At 36.4% G+C, this 17124-nt stretch overlaps 1 protein-coding gene and 1 pseudogene across 5 annotated transcripts in view; one reads left to right on the top strand and one right to left on the bottom strand.

The window, feature by feature from the left end:
• The window catches only part of LOC112392400 (zinc finger protein 607-like), a 19373-nt pseudogene extending 17195 nt beyond the window's left edge, over positions 1-2178 (bottom strand).
• Positions 1-17124, top strand: part of LOC112392251 (zinc finger protein 30 homolog) — a 19837-nt gene extending 2713 nt beyond the window's left edge. For 2 of the 5 annotated variants that reach the window (XM_024733879.1, XM_024733878.1), the window contains exons 3-6: positions 2785-2872; positions 6118-6244; positions 7245-7343; positions 13253-17124. In XM_024733879.1, the coding sequence (XP_024589647.1) occupies positions 2864-2872; positions 6118-6244; positions 7245-7343; positions 13253-14706 (1689 nt within the window). In that variant the 5' untranslated portion in view covers positions 2785-2863 and the 3' untranslated portion in view covers positions 14707-17124. Of the gene's footprint in view, positions 1-2784; positions 2873-6099; positions 6245-7244; positions 7344-12238; positions 12900-13252 lie in introns of those variants that run through there. The other 3 variants (XM_024733876.1, XM_024733880.1, XM_024733881.1) reach the window with 3 other exon arrangements.

The raw sequence follows: 17124 nt of genomic DNA, 5'->3' as shown, positions 1-17124 counted from the left end.
GGCCTATTTAATCAGTTTTTTTTAATGACTATAAGGTACCCACCTCCCCAAATCATTAAAAAATTATTTTTAGTGGGAATAGCTTTTTTTGTGTGTGTGTGGTTCGCGGGCCTCTAACTGTTGTGGCCTCTCCCGTTGCGGAGCACAGGCTCCGGACGCGCAGGCTCAGCGGCCATGGCTCACGGGCCCAGCCTCTCCGCGGCATGTGGGATCTTCCTGAACCAGGGCACGAACCCACGTCCCCTGCATCGGCAGGCGGACTCTCAACCACTGCGCCACCAGGGAAGCCCTATATATTTTTTAAACTGATTTTTTTTTATGTGTTTCTTGGATATTTTCCATTCCTTAACAGTTTTCTAAAACTTAGCATTTAATGATTACTTTATTCTATTTTGTGGATGTTTTAGAAATTATTTAAGAAATCAGTTGTTGGGAAGTGATGTTCAAAACTGCCTAAGCAATTCCTTAAACAGCCTTTCTTAGGTCCTATTAATCAGCTTTTCACTTCAAGGTCACGTGGGATTTCAGAGGTAGGAACATTTAGGAACATGGCATTGACTTTTGCCAAGTTTGGGTTCAGGTGATAACTCTGAAGTATTTGGCTGAATTTCTGAAAGAGTCTTAGAATATGAAATGGACAGTTCTGCTATTTTATGCCAGAAGCTTCATTCTCCTGATCCTTCATTTGAGTGAGAGATTGAGAAATGAATTAAGGATAATCTTACAAAAAACAAAATTATTTTAACCTCAGAGAAGACTTGGGAAAGGAAGGTGAAATAATCTAATTATACTGTATAGCTCAGTTGGAAGTGGTATTTACATAGTCATAATAATGGAAATTGAATATCCATTTACCCTGTAATAGAACAAAACCATATTGGAAGGATAGGGAGATGGAGCTACACATACGTGCAGTGGGAGATGGGTGGCTAAAAGACAGCCAGAACTATGCTTTCCATAGTAGGAAGTCAGTAGATAATGGTTAAAACTGAAAATTCAGAAGTAGCAATATTAGCATGTTATTTGAATATATGGTGTTTAAGTAACAAAAGAAAAAGCTAAAAGAGGTGAAAATTGTTGCCTCTAGATTTGGAAGATGGGAGAAAGAAAGAGGAGCAGGGATGGAATTGTTGGGGCTTTTTGTGATATTCCTTGTAGGGCTGTTTTAAATTTATGGCCAGGTACAAGTGATACAAATTTAAAATTTTTTGATTAAAAAATTAAGAGACTCCAGAGGAGAACAAAATAAAGATCACCTGGGACACCATCCAGTAGAGGTAACATGATAAAGTTTTATTCCAAGTCCATCCACAGACTTTCATGCACAGGCATAATAAATACATGTATGCATATGTATGTAGTTTTCTTGCCAAAAGTAGAATCACACACAATACTATTTTCTAAACTATCTTCTTCTCCCAACGATATGTAGTGACCATCTTTCCATGACATCAAATAAGAATTTTACCTTTGTATTTTTAGTGGGTGTTTAGTTTTCTGTTGTGTGAATGCATGATAATTTATTTAACCTTGTTGAAGGATATTTAGGTTCTTTCTGGCTTTTTGGGTCCCGTTATAACCATTTTCCACATATCATTTCATTCTTTCTACTTCATACCACAAGTGTCCATTTCTCCACAGCCTTAGTGATACTCTGAAGTATTATCAGTTTTTAAAATCTGCTAATCAAATTCCTTTAAATTCAACTCCTTAGTTACTAGTCAGTTTTAACTAGTGGGTTATTTCTACTTTCTAGAGAATTATCTGTACTCACTTTTACAAATTCACTTTTCCCCAGCCTGGATACCAGGAGAATTGGGTTGGTAAATGAGATCATGTAGGCAGTGTTGATGATTCTTAATAGGAAAATGGTGAACAGTGAGCTCTGAGGATTCTGGGAAAGATAGTTCAGCCTTGAGGATGGGATCCCAGTGTGCAAGTACAGTCTTGCCATTATAAAAACTGCTAGGCATGATCTGTGCAAGTGATTCTCAAATTGTGGCATTTGGACCAGCAGCATCGGTATCAACTTAGGAATTTTTTTGAAAGGCAAATTCTCAAGCCCAACCCCAGACCTAGTAAATGCCAACCTTGAGGAGTGGGGGCCTGCAAACTGTATTTTAATAAGCCTTTCAGGTGATCTGATGCATACAAAGTTTCGTTACCAAACCTGCCCATTATGATCACTTGGGGAAGGTTTAAAAATTCTGATTCCCGGGTCACCCTCCCTGCTAATTAAATCAGAATGTTTGGGGGATGGGAGTTAGGCATCAGTATACTTTAAAGATCTGCTTGTGATTCCAGTGTGTGGCAAAGTTTGGGAAATTCTTGTCTGTACTGTTTTCTGCCTTCAGGGTTAGGGAGGCAAGTCAGATTCCTGACTCTCAGAAGGAAGTTCTGGTTTAGGTGATGTAGCCACTTCTCAGCTGGGGAAGGTGGGAACGAGGGGAGATGGCTCTGCTCAGGACAGGTCTGGACAGCCTATGCTCAGGTCCAGATGGGCCTCGCTGGGGTGGGGAAGTAACTGGAATCTCTCCTGCTAAAATGGCAGGATATGTCCTACCATGCAGGGGAGTCTGCTCTATGTCTATCCTTGTGCAACGATTTTCCTGTCATTTTGGGGAGGGCATGTCTAAATTACCTCTTACCTTTCATCACTTGTTTGTGTGTTGGGAGGGGCGGGTAGAGGGGTGTTGCATGTAGGAATGGAAAAGTGGTGTGAGTTTTTAAAATTTGGGAGCTGTGAGGCAATTTTGTTCTTATGGCTTCATATTCTTCCCCCAGCTCTTAGCTTCTGTGGACTCTGCTTCTCCAGCAAATGACCCTTGAGAAAAACTAACCAGTTTCTTGCAAATCTGAAATCATGGCTCATGTAAGTTGATATTTCTCTCTATTTGAAATGCTGTAATTGTTTTAAGGTTATGTAGGCATTTTCATTAATTATCCCAAAACTTCCTAACAGAGCCCCATCCAACAACTTTTCCCTAGTTGCTCCCACTCTAGTGAAGGATGGAACCAGACAGCTTGGCCCCTCCTGTGTGCCCCTCTCTGTGTGAATTGACCAAATTACTCAAGGTCTCCTGTGTGTTCATTCTTTGTCTAGAGCAGAGATAAAGCAGAAATGAAGTCCCTAGAGGGAGACAACTGATAGGAGACTCTCAGGACTGGAGAACACTTTAGAGCAGTACTGTCCAATATTAAAAATACAAAATTAGTGCCTTATTAGCACAGTAGGCCTCATGTCAGTCTCATAATAAGTAGAGAATAATATGCAAGGCACATATGTAATCTTGAGTGTCACGTTTTATTTATTATTAAAAAAATTTTTTTAATTAATTTTATTTTATTTGGCTGCCTTGGGTCTTCGTTGCTGCGCGCGGGCCTTTCTCTAGTGTTTTGGCGAGCAGGGACTACTCTTCCTTGTGGTGCGCAGGCTTCTCATTGCGGTGGCTTCTCTTGTTGCAGAGCACAGGCTCTAGGCGCGTGGGCTTCAGTAGTTGCTGCACATGGGCTCAGTAGTTGTGGCTCAAGGGTTCTAGAGCACAGGCTCAGTAGTTGTGGCACATGGGCTTAGTTGCTCCGCGGCATGCAGGATCTTCCCAGACCAGGGCTGCAACCAGTGTCCCTTGCATTGGCAGGTGGATTCTTAACCAGTGTGCCACTAGGGAAGTCTCTAGAGTCATATTTTAAAAAGAAACGTGCAGTTAATTTTAATGCTTTATTTAACCCAATATAGCAAAATACTATCATTTCAAAATGTAATCAGTATAAAAATTATTGAGGTATTTTACATTCTTTTTTTTTCTCTAAAGTCTTCAATATCTGGTGTATATTTTATAGTTACAGCACATCTAAATTTTTACTAGCTACAGTTCAAGTGCTCAGTAACCGCGTGTCTAGGGTAGCATATTGGACATTGTAGCTTTAGAAATTTTGTGTAACCTAAATTGTAAATATAATTTAATATGTTTAAGAGTATAGAAATAATCTAAATAGAATCATTATTAAGTCCAACATATCTATTAAATGGAGTATTTTATAATAAGTTTAAAATATTCAATAAAAGATTTGTTATAGGGCTTCCCTGGTGGCGCAGTGGTTGAGAGTCCGCCTGCCGATGCAGGGGACACGGGTTCGTGCCCCGGTCCGGGAAGATCCCACATGCCCTGGAGCGGCTAGGCCCATGAGCCATGGCCGCTGAGCCTGTGCATCTGGAGCCTGTGCTCCGCAACGGGAGAGGCCACAGCAGTGAGAGGCCCACATACCGGAAAAAAAAAAAAAAAAAAAGATTTGTTATAACAAGGGAAAGTGCTAATGATACATATAGTGATGAAATTGGGTCTGGAAGAAATTCTTTAATTTTGTGCAAACTCTACTTTTTAAAAATAGAGATTTTATGGTTCATCTGGGGGGAAAAAATTCCATTGATTATTTTTTTCTAACCCTTAAAGGGAAAGAGGTTAGAGTAAATCACATTTCTGTTTTTGGCCACACCTTGCAGCATGTGGGATCTTACCTCCCCAACCAGGTTTTGAACCCATGCCCCCTGCAGTGGGAGTGTGGAGTCTTAACCACTGGACCGCCAGGGAAGTCCCTATAGTAAATCACATTTATTTTTTTTAGGCCCATTGCTAGCAGTATTTTTATGGACACTATTTCAATTAATTGTGAAATTCTTTTCTTTTTTATTTACAATATTGTGTTAGTTTAAGGTGTACAGCAAAGTGATTCAATTATTTTTTTTCAGGTTATATTCTATTATAGGTTATTACAAGATAATGAATATAATTCCCTGTGATATACAGTAAATCCTGTTGCTTATCTATTTTATGTATATAGAGTAGTTTGTACCTGTTAGTACTCCTAATTTGTCTCTCCCTCCCTCCCCCTCCCCTTTGGTAACCATAAGTTTGTTTCTGTTTTGTATGTAATTCATTTGTATTATTTTTTTAGCTTACACATATTAGTGATATCATATAGTATTTGTCTTTCTCTGATTTACTTCACTTAGTGTGATATTCTCTAGATTCATCCATGTTGCTGCAAATGACAAAATTTCAGTCTTTTTTATGGCTAGCATTCAGTTGTACATCTTAAGCCAGTCTTCTGTTGATCAGCACTTGAGTTGTTTTCCATGTTTCGGCTATTGTAAATAGTGCTGCTGTGAACAATGGGGTTCATGTATCTTTTCAAATTTTTGTATTTTCGAGTTTTTGTTTTCTCCAGATATATACCCAGGAGTGGGATTGCTAGATCATACGGTAGCTCTATTTTTAGTTTTTTAAGGAACCTCCATTCTGTTCTCCATAGTGGCTGCACCAATTTACATTCCCACCAACAGTGTAGGAGGGTTCCCTTTTCTCCACACCCTCTCTAGCATTTATTATTTGTAGACTTTTGGATGATAATCATTCTGACTGGTGTGAGGTGATACCTCATTCTGGTTTTGATTTGCATTTCTCTAATAATTGGTGATGTTGAGCATCTTTTCATGTGCCTATTGGCCATCTGGATGTCTTCTTTGGAGAAACGTCTATTAGGTCTTCTGCCCATTTTTGATTTGGTTGTTTGTTTTTTTGGTACTGAGTTGTATGAGCTGTTTGTATTTTTTGTATATCAACTCCTTGTCGGTCACTTCATTTGCAAATATTTTCTCCCATTTGGTAGGCTGTCTTTTTGTTTTGTTTCCTTTTGTGCCCATCAACGGAAGACTGATGGTTTCCTTTACTGTGCAAAAGCTTTTAAGTTTGATTAGGTCCCATTTGTTTGTTTTTGCTTCTATTTCTTTTGCTGTTGGAGACTGATCTAAGAAAATATTGCTACAATTTAGTGAAACTCTGATTAATTACCTGAACATATCTGGAAATAAGTAAAATTAGGTATCCCACAGTTATATAGGAAGTTTCATCTGTAGCAGTAGTAGGCAAACTACAGCTTGTGAGCCAGATTCAACCCATGTCCTGTTTTTGTACAATCTATGAGTTAATTACTTTTTGAAAGAATTGTTTTTAAAAAGTAGGGAAAGGAGAAGGATATACAAATAGTGACAATATGTGGCATGTGGCCCTATACAGAAATAAATAATTTTACAAATAAAACATGGGTTTGTCATTTCAGGATTTGGTGATGTTCAGAGATGTAACTGTAGACTTTTCTCAGGAAGAGTGGGAATGTCTGAACTCAAATCAGAGGAATTTGTACAGAGATGTGATATTAGAGAACTATAGCAACCTGGTGTCACTGGGTAAGTTTATCTGTGTCAAGTAATGTAGAAATTCACATGACTGGATTTCAGGGCTATCCTTCTAAAAGCTAGCCAAATATCTGCTTTGTAGTTTTGGAATAGGCACCTTCAGCTGTTAAACTATTAAATAGCACCTTTAACTTCCCCATAAATCAGTGACATTTACATTTTCCTTTGCCTTTTCCATAATTGCTTCTCTTGAATGACAGTTTGATATAAATTCTTAGACGCTCAGAGCAAAACCATTTTCAAAGAAATCTGGTTTCGTACTGCTGTAGATGGTCTATTATCTATTAACTTACCTGCAATGTGAGTAGGAAGACAGAGGGGTCTGGCTCTACATACCTATTGAAAAAGCTTATACAATGTATATGATACTGGGTTAAATCAGTAGTTTGTAAAAACTCAAGTGGACACATTCAATTTATTGCAACAATCATTATCTTTTAATTGATTTATGATTAAAAGTTTAAAATATATGAACTTTGCATTTAACATTGGATGAATATACTGGCAAGAAACTATATTCCTTTTAGCAAAGTATTTAAAGAAAAGCAAAAATAGTACCTAATAAACATGTATAGTGCTTACTATGTACTAGGCACTCATCCAAGCACTTTGTTTATTAAGTCAAACCTCACACAGTCCTATACATTATTATAATAATGGTATACATTATTATTTTATATATTTTTATGTATTATTTTATATATTATTATATATTATTTACATATGGATATATATTATTTTTCCAGCTGAGAAAACTGAGGCCATAAGTTGTTCAGGTGACAGAGGCAGGATTTGAAACCATTGCTGTCAGTGATTACTTTCTCAAGAGACAGAGGCTGTATGAATTGGCAATTAAAATAAGGCACTATTCCTATCTCTCTGTTCTTGTGATCCTGAAGTAGCTCTAATATCAATGTTTTTCTGTTCATTTACTCTTCTTTGTTCTGAAGGCTCAGTCAGGTATATCCTTTCTGTATTATGTTTTCTCAAGGAGGATGTTCCGTTTCTAAACCAGATGTAATTACTCTGTTAGAGCAAGGGAAAGAACCCTGGATGGTTGTGAGGGATGAGAAAAGAAGACGGAGCCTAGGTGAGTAAGTGCTAATAAGGAAAGGTAAGCTATTGTGGCATGGCATATTCCTGCTGGTTGGGAAGGAGACACACCACTTAGATGTTGATTATGAAGGAGAGACCTGAAACCTAGGAAGAAAACTTAGATTTCAGCCTGAACCACCAAAGAAATTTCATCTTTACTTCCATTTACCTCTTCTTCCTTCACTGTCATGTTTCTTTCTCATTTCAATGGGGGAAAGCTTTCTTCACCAAAGATCACCATTTTACCTGTATTTTGCATCTAATTTCTTTCTAGCTCATCTTTTGTATTTGGCTTTTATGTATGTATTTCTTCATTGCCTTCTTTTCATGGAGTTTACGTTGTAGTAGGGTAATCATACAATAAACAAGTGGATTACTAAATATCATGAAGTGATTAAGTATTATAAAGAAAAGTGAGTAGGATAAGAATATGGAGAATTATGGTGGGTTAATGGGGTAATTTTAGATAGCGTGGTCAGGGAAGAAGAACCAGTTAGCAGAGGCTCTTCAACTTGTCAAAGATGGAATCGTTTGAGCATCTGTATACATAACTGCAATGTATTGCAACCACATAAAATACCGCATGCTTAATTCCATAAATTCTTAATGATGCTAACAGCAGATTGTTCACCATTGGAAACTACTAGGGAACTAACTTATTTGGAAAGCATAATTTTAAAAGAAAAAAGAAGCATTTATCCTGTCTTCCTTGTAAGAACTGTACCAATAGGTAATAGATGGAGGGATGTTTTTCTTAATAAAAGTATTCAGTGAATAAATGAAGAATGATAGAATATTATCACTTTGGAACCCATAGTGAGCTATTGGATCTAGGCACTGAACATCAGTGCTGATAGCATCACAGAAATAGAGACAATGAATGAGGGGGTGAATGAAAGGATACAATATGACCTATGAAGTGGGCCTAAGTCTAATGGAGCTTCTAAAGCCACCAATTTATTGGAGGAAGATAGAGGAGCATGTTCTATTACACCTTGGGAATATAGTCAGCAAAATTCAGAATATGAGAAACGCTATAGGGTCAAAAACAGTTCTTCAGCAAATAAATTGTAAGGGAAATCAAAAGATAGTAGGACAGGGACTTCCCTGGCAGCGCAGTGATTAAGAATCTGCCTGCCAATGCGGGGGACATGGGTTTGATCCCTGGTCCAGGAAGATCCCACATGCCGCAGAGCAACTAAGCCCATGTGCCACAATTACTGAGCCTGCACGCCTACAGCCCATGCTCCGTGGCAAGAGAAGCCACTGAAATGAGAAGCCCGTGCACCACAACGAAGAGTAGCACCTGCTTGCCTGCAGCAACGAAGACCCAATGCAGCCGTAAATAAATAAATAAATGTTTTTAAAAGATAGTAGGACAGTCTGTAGGTTTTAGACATGTAGAAGACATGTCAACCATTGAACATTATGGACTTTGGATCAGTTATTATTTTTAAATTGTTTAAAATTTTATGTATGAGATAATTGGAAGTGTGAACACTGATTTTTGATGTTCTTAAAGAATTACTGTTCATTTTTTCAGGTTTGGATAATGGTATTATGATTTTTTAAAAAAATCCTTTTAGAGATACATCCTGAAGTGATAACAAAAAACATTATATTATGGGATTTGCTTCAGAAAATGTGAGGAGAGTGGATTAGGGTCTGCATAGGCCAGTACTGGACTTGGTTGGTGGTTGCTGAGGCTGGCCATAGATACATGGACATTTATAATTACTCTTCTCCTTTTGTGTATGTCAGATATGCTCTGTAATAAGATTTTGTTTCTTTTAAAGTTATTGGGAGATGAAAAGAAAGTGAGAAGTGAGGCAGTGATGAAAATAAATATATATATAACTCTTGGAGGAATTTTGCCATAAAAGCAGACACATGGGGTACAGGGAAAGTATCTTAAGATGTGATGAGGTATTAGAACATGTATATAGGCTGAAGGGAATGATTTCAAAGAGGGAAAATTGAGGGAGTAGAGAAAGAGGGAATTCTGTAAGCAATGACTTTCAGTAAATGGGTAGGAGTCGATTTATGAAGGAAAACCAATGCATGTGATAAGAATATGGACACAGGTTGGTTCGATAACGTAGTGAAGGGGAGAATAACATTTTTCTTTAAATTGCTTCTGATTTCTTGATGAAATTAGCAGTAAAATTATCAGCAGAATGTGAAGGTCATTTGGAATTCAGTATGGATTATTTAATATTGAGTTGGCCAAAAAGTTCATTTGGGTTTTTCCGTAACATCTTATGGAAAAACCGGAATGAACCTTTAGGCCAACTCCATATTTGATCAGTTTTGATTTTCAGAAGTACAGTTCTGTGGTTATAGGGTTTTAACATTTACAGATCTCTGGTTGCATTTACCCTGGTGTTAATGTGCCTAAAACTGCCTCTGTCATAAATATTCTGTATCCATATCATCTTGTATCAGCAAAGGTTATTGAAGACATCATATCTCAGGAAACTAATTAACTCTATGAACAGGTAATTTACTTCATACTTTCTTTTTAATTAAAGCTAGTATCCTGCAAATAGAAATAATGTTTCTCCTTTTGCATTGCTTTAAGGTGGGTTAATATTTTGCTTTCACATTAGCATTATTTACTAGAATAAAGTCCTTTGATTCAGTAGAATACAAACTAATATTTGGTTTATTAATTTTGAGTAGTTAAATATTTTATATATGTCTCTTGATGTTTAGTTTGGCCTTTTGTTTTAGAGCTGGTCCAGTCAGTTTTTTCTTGATTAAATCATACATATAATGCATAGGTTATTATTTCCAGTTTCAATTTATTTAAAGTAGAACAAGAATCTAAAGATACTTGTAAAGCAGACTGTGTGTACAATCCTTCAGGGCGTTTTACATTTCCCATCAATCTTTACTATTTTCTCACTCATGCCTATTTTGAGAACAATGCAATGTGCATCCCTGGCCAGAACTTGCAAAGCACTGAACCTAGTTTTCATAGATAGAAATGGTTGTCTTTCAGTTTCTTGAAGGGGAAAGAACTGGCATAAACAAATTTGGGAACAATTATGGCTGACTTTTAACAGAAATCTTAAGATTACACTTCAGTTGTTTATACAGTTGACGCTGGAACAACATAGGTTTAAAGTGCATGGGTCCATTTATACATGGGTTTAAAAAAAGAAATGTGTATTGCAGTACTGCATGACCTGGGGTTGGTTGAATCTGTGGATGCAGGACTGCAGATATGGAGGTCCAACGGTAAAGTTGCACACAGATTTTCAGTGGGGGGCGGGGGAGGGGGTGGTATTGTCCCCTCTAACCCCTGTGTTCAAGGGTCAACTGTAGTATAGTCTCCTAGATGAGAATGTTCAGCGTGCCAAGGCCTTAATCTGACACGTCATTTAGGTGGGGAAGCCACATAAGTGCCTCTATATCCACACTGGGAATGTTTTGTTTGTTCTTTAAATTAAAACGTTCAACTTCTATAGGGTAAGTTTGATAACTTCTACTTTGTTTTTTATGAGTAAATATGGACATTTTGCCCTAAGTTTGTTTACACTTTTATTTTGTGCATTTTCTACTCACTTCCTTTATTCCATTACTTTTTCCATTGTTTAATGTTTCTTATACAGTTTGTATGGGCTTTTCTGCTGTATACACTTTCTCATTTTTCTTACAAATGTTTGGGCCTTCACTTTTGATTTTGACTGTGACTTTCCTTTAGATCACTGGTTTTTAATTTTTAATTTGCAAGTAAATCCTTTGAAATCACCATCTTAATAACAACTGTCATACTTTTGTACCTGCCTGCTTATTTACTACTGTTATGACTAGCTAATTACTGTTCATTTTATATATAATTTATATCTTATTTGTCTTAATGAGACCTTAAATTGTTTTTTTCCCCAAAATTTCTACAAAATTGTCATCGTTTTACATTGCTTTCTTGAATGGGGAGATAGAGACAGACAGACAGGAGGAGAGAGAGGGAAGGGGAGAAAGAGAAAGAGAGGAGTAAAGGAAGGAGAACAGGAGAGAGGGAAGGGAGGGGGAAGCATGGAGAAAGACACTCAGATTTCATAGGAGTATTTTCTGTGCCATTCATTTTTTTGTCTGTGCTCACAAATTATCTACACTATTTAAATCATTGTTGCCTTTTAACGTCTTTTTAGTATATCCTTTTTAAAGTAAACTTATTGAAATATGAACAGATATAAAAAATACAGAATTATAATATGTGGCTCACTGAATTTTCACAAAGTAATTACACATTGATTCAGAAATAGAGCTTTACTAGTATATCAGAAGCTCCCCCCTAACTTTCTCCAGTCATTCCTCCCTACCAAAGTTAACTACTAACCTGACTTCTAAGAAGTCCATAGATTAGTTTTACTGTTTTCAAGCTTTATAGAAATGGAATAGTATAAATTCTTTTATGCCTGGCTTTGTTTACTCACCATTATGTTTGTGAGAATGATCCATGTTGTGTGTACTTGTAGATTATTCATTCTCATTGCTGTTACAGTTTGTCTCGTTGCTCTTATTGCATTGTATCCACATATCTTAATTTTCTTTGTCATTCTTTTGTTGATGAACACTTAGATTCTTTCCAGTTTGGGTATATTAAAAATAATGTTGCTGTATTGTAGATTTTTTAAAATACCTTTTTCTTTTTGAAAAATATTGAAATCTTATTTCAAAAATTTTGAGAAAATACACATTTGAGAAAAATACGTCTCTGCTCAGAATTTCATTAGCATGTTACTCTTTTATAAACCTGTTGCTGTGACTGAATAATCACTAATATATTTTTAGGCAGTACCTAAATGGCATTGGCTATGAAGACTTCAGGGAGAATATAGGAAAGGGTATGAAGGAACAAAACAGGTTGAGTATTTGTAACATAGTGTGTATAGTTAATAAACTCAAATGAAGATAAATAAGTAGAACCTTTTATTACCTTGATCATGAAAGTGAGGTTCACTCACAACTATGCAACGTAGAAAATGAACTGAAGTGGAGATATCTGCAAGTGAAAGTGGAGAGGCCATTGGAAGGATGATCAGGTGTAAAGAAATTTTTCCATGTATGTATTTGATTGAGATAGCTTAGATGTGCTTTTGTTTCCCATCTCTATAGGAAGTGATAAAAAAGAAGGTGTAAGATTGGAGGCAAGGCAAAATATACATTTTTACTGTTAACTAATTATGGAAATTTAATAATTAATAGTTACTGTGTGCTATGGGTTTGTTATTCAGTGATAAGTGAAAGATTGTTTCTGCCCTTGGGGTAAGAAAATAGAATAAAAACTGGGAAAGTTAATGAATATACCACAGCAGAATTGAAAAAAGTGTTAAGCAAGGAACAAGTTATTGGGATAGAAAATAAAGGATATAAATTAGATGATGTCAGCACAGGTAGTTTTTCTGACTTTTATCATGATACCTAAAGGGTGAAAGGAACCCAACCATGTGGAGAGACCGCCAGCATTCCTGGGAGATTTAACAGCCAGTAAAAAGCTCTAAGAAATGGAAAGATTGTAACGTATTTTAGCAACTGAAAGGAGGTAAGTGTGACAGATGTAGGGTGCAAAGGGGGCAGTAGCTTGAGATGACATCTTTTGGTAAACAAAGGCCATGTTATTCATAATAAAGTGTTTCTACTGTATTCTTATTAAAAAGAGAAATCATTAAAAAGTTTAGGTAGCGATCTCAGACTTTGATTTGCTTCTGAATTATCTGGTCTTAACTCATTTTCTTTATTCCTCTTAGCTTTTTTCAAGCTACATGATTTTTAAAGAGTTTTTAAGCACATTTTCTTCAACTGGACTTTCTTTCCTATTATAAAATTTTTATTTGCTTATTTGTTTACTTTTTCTAGAATAAGAAAATAGCATGTGTTTATCTTATTTTCTTTCAGATTTGGAATCCAGATATGGCACTAAAAAGTTATTTGAAGTAAAGGATGTTTGTGAAATGAATGTATCTCAGTGGGAGATAATGGAAAGAATTAGAAGTTGTGGCCTTGAAGATTCCTTTTTCAGGAAAGATTGTGAATATAAAAAGTTTGAGGGACAAGAGGGTCCTCAGGAGGCGTATTTCAGGCAAGTGAAAAAAACCACCTCTGAAAAAATGCCCAAGAACAAAAAACGCACATCTCTTACTCTGTATCAGAGAATTCACAATAGAGAGAAACCCTATGAATGTGGGGATTGTGGGAAGGCTTTTAGAGTACGCCAGCAACTCACTTTCCATCAGAGAATTCATACTGGTGAGAAACCCTATGAATGTAAAGAATGTGGAAAAGCCTTTAGACAGTGTGCCCACCTTAGTCGACATCAGAGAATTCATGCTTCTGACAAACTCCTTGAATGTAAAAGATGTGGAAAAATCTTTACATGTGGTGCAGATCTTCGTGTACATCAGAGAATTCATGTTGGTGAGAAACCCTATGACTGTAAGGAGTGTGGGAAGGCCTTTAGAGTGCGAGGACAACTTAATCTCCATCAAAGGATTCATACTGGTGAGAAACCCTATGACTGTAAGGAGTGTGGGAAGGCCTTTAGAGTGCGAGGACAACTTAATCTCCATCAAAGGATTCATACTGGTGAGAAACCCTATGAATGTAAGGAATGTGGGAAGACCTTTAGACAATATGCACACCTTACTCGACATCAAAGACTTAATATTGCTGAGAAATGCTATGAATGTAGGGAATGTGGGCAGGCTTTTCTGTGTAGTACAGGCCTTAGAGTACATCACAAACTTCATACTGGTGAGAAACCCTATGACTGTAAGGAGTGTGGGAAGGCCTTTAGAGTGCGGCAACAACTTACTCTCCATCAGAGAATTCATACTGGCGAGAAACCCTATGATTGTAAGGAATGTGGGAAGACTTTTAGTCGTGCCTATCATCTAACTCTCCATCAGAGAATTCATACTGGTGAGAAACCTTATGAATGTAAGGAATGTCAGAAGTTCTTTCGTCGTTACTCAGAACTTATTTCACATCAGGGTATTCATATTGGAGAGAAACCCTATGATTGTAAGGAATGTGGGAAGGCCTTCAGACTGTTCTCACAACTTACTCAACATCAGAGTATCCATTTTGGTGAGAAACCTTATAAATGTAAGGAATGCGAGAAGACTTTTAGACTGCTCTCCCAACTTACTCAACATCAGAGTATTCATACTGGTGAGAAACCCTATGACTGTAAGGAATGTGGAAAGGCCTTTAGACTACATTCATCACTTATTCAACATCAGAGAATTCATTCTGGTGAGAAACCATACAAATGTAAGGAATGTAAGAAGGCATTTAGACAACATTCACATCTTACTTACCATCAGCGAGTTCATAAGGTCATTAAATAATTATTAGAAAGCCATCCCTTGTGAATTTTGTGTTAAGGGGCAGTAGAAAATAAATTCTGGAGGAAAAGTGTTTGAATGTAGGAATCCCTTTTGCTTCATGCTCAAAATTAAAATGAGAGGTTTTAAAAGAATAGGTTAATTTAATTAATATATAGAAATATTTCATCACCATTCAAACCATGTTAAACTTTAGGAAGTTCTTTCTAGAAAGAAACTCTCTTAAAGGAGTGAATGTGGAAAAGCTTTTGATCTCACCTGTTATCACCTCTATTCTTTCATCTGTACAGTATACCTATGGAAGTTGCCAGGGCACCAACTCATTCTGGAAATTGATAAATAAAAGGAAGGAAATGTGATTTAGCCTGCATTTCCTGTATAAACTATATTTCAAGGCAACTAGAAGTTGATGAGGTAAAGTTCTTTATTAGAGATTTTTATAGGACATAATGAAATAATGGATCTAGGCACAATTCTCAGTAGAGGTGTTAAGACCATTAGGTGAATGGTTGATGTCAACTTCATAGTGAATAGATCAGGTTGACAACATCTGAACCCACTAATCAATTTTAATCTCATCAAAAATAGGACAAAACATTTTGTGCCTCCTGATATGATACAATAGGACATACCACTGACAAAAAATATTGAACCTGAATCTAATTAAAGCATCAAGATCTAACTCCCAGTTTAGAGAAAATTCAGGAAACAAGAACAAATTACATGATACAGCAAGAAGCAGACAAATCTAAAATGTGGGTAATTCTACAAGAGTAATGACAGCTTCTCAACCAATAAAATGGATTGAAAAAAAGGGAGGTGGAACTCTTAGATACTAAGAGTCTTAAGAGATGTATCAATCAAATGCAATGAACGAGTGGTTCTCATTTAGATCACAAGTTGAACAAGTGTAAAAAAGACATTTTTATGACAGTTGGGGAACGGACTATTGACAGTATTAGATAATATTAAGAATTATGTTCTTGTTAGATGTGCAAATAGCATTGTGTTTATGTAAAAGTGTCTTAGAGATAAATTAGCAAGTTTATACACATGAAATGATATGTCTAGAATTACCTTTAAAATGCTCATGCAAAAGAAAATTGAAGATGGATAACTTGTTTGTCAAAATCATGGTAAGATGAGTCAGGTGCGTGGTTTTTGCTTATTTTGTTTTTGCTCTTTTCTCTATTTTCATGTATTTTAAATTTTCCGTAATTTTTTTTAAAGATAAAGTATCTGTGAAATTATAACCCACTTAAAGTGAATGATGTTTGTAAATGGTTACATATCAGAACTTACGGATGTTGCTAAAGTTTTACACACAGGGATATTAAATGTGCTATAATGTATTTGGGAAATTAAGATTGAGGATCCAGATTTTATCTAGTTCACCTAATGCTACATCTGTTGTAGTGCCTGTCCCATAGTACTTCGTATGTTTCAAGAGTGAGTAAAAAGAGCAATTACAACTACTTGTGGAAATTAATGGAATAGATAAGGTAGCTGCTAGCAACATGTTGAACACTTAAAATTGAGCTGTTGAGAGCCTGAATTGTGGTTAGTACAAATTAAGATGGTGTTAAGTGTAAAAAACACACAATTTTTGAATACTTCTAAAAAAATATCTAACAGGTCAGTTTCTCACAGCATTTCTCTGCTGTTGTTGGGAAGCTGCGATATTCAGTGGATTGCATTACTGCATAATACAGAACCCAATTTAAGTATGTCTCTGCTCCCAAGTAGCAGCATGTTTACACACTGAGGTCTCTTTTGTTCTACCCCGAGTCATGCTGAATTTTTTTTTCTTCTCTTCATAAAACGTTGCCTGTGTTTACAGCTGAGTAGTTTTCTCAGACTGTTTATAGCCTGTAGATGTTTCGGCATCCAAAGGCCCTTTTTACTGTTTCCCACTAAGTTCAAGCTTGCAGTGCTTCATGTAGTACAATTCTCTTTAAGACTGTGTTTTCTATGATTTTTATGAGGGTTCATTCAATTAGACAAAAGATCAACAGGCTCTTCTCTGTATTGGGTTCCCTGTGAGGCTACTGTGGAAAAACGACTTTGAAATTCTTAGAAGCCACGCTGTTTCACAGAAAGGATGAAAGTCGGCTTTATCTTTATCCTGGGGTGACATTTTCAGGACAGCACCACATATTTGAGTTTTCCTCCCCTCTCAGGCCCATTATAACTTTGAGAACCCTTTGCTACCTGTAAACACTGTCATGAATCCTCTATTTCCTTGAAATTCTACTTGAAATATGCACCAATTGATATAATGAATAGAATGATTTTTTTTTTTTACTCTGTTAATATGATGGATTACCTTCATGGATTTTCAAATATTAAGCCTTATATCACTGGAGTAAACTCCATTTGTCTGTAGTGTGTACTTTAAATATATATATATATATTGCTGTA

The sequence above is a fragment of the Neophocaena asiaeorientalis genome, unplaced genomic scaffold (genome assembly GCF_003031525.2).
Source record: "Neophocaena asiaeorientalis asiaeorientalis breed wild unplaced genomic scaffold, Neophocaena_asiaeorientalis_V1.1 scaffold280, whole genome shotgun sequence".
NCBI lineage: Eukaryota > Metazoa > Chordata > Mammalia > Artiodactyla > Phocoenidae > Neophocaena > Neophocaena asiaeorientalis.
The sequence above is the reverse complement of the archived record's forward strand: the minus strand, read 5'-3'. Positions and strand labels throughout refer to the sequence as shown.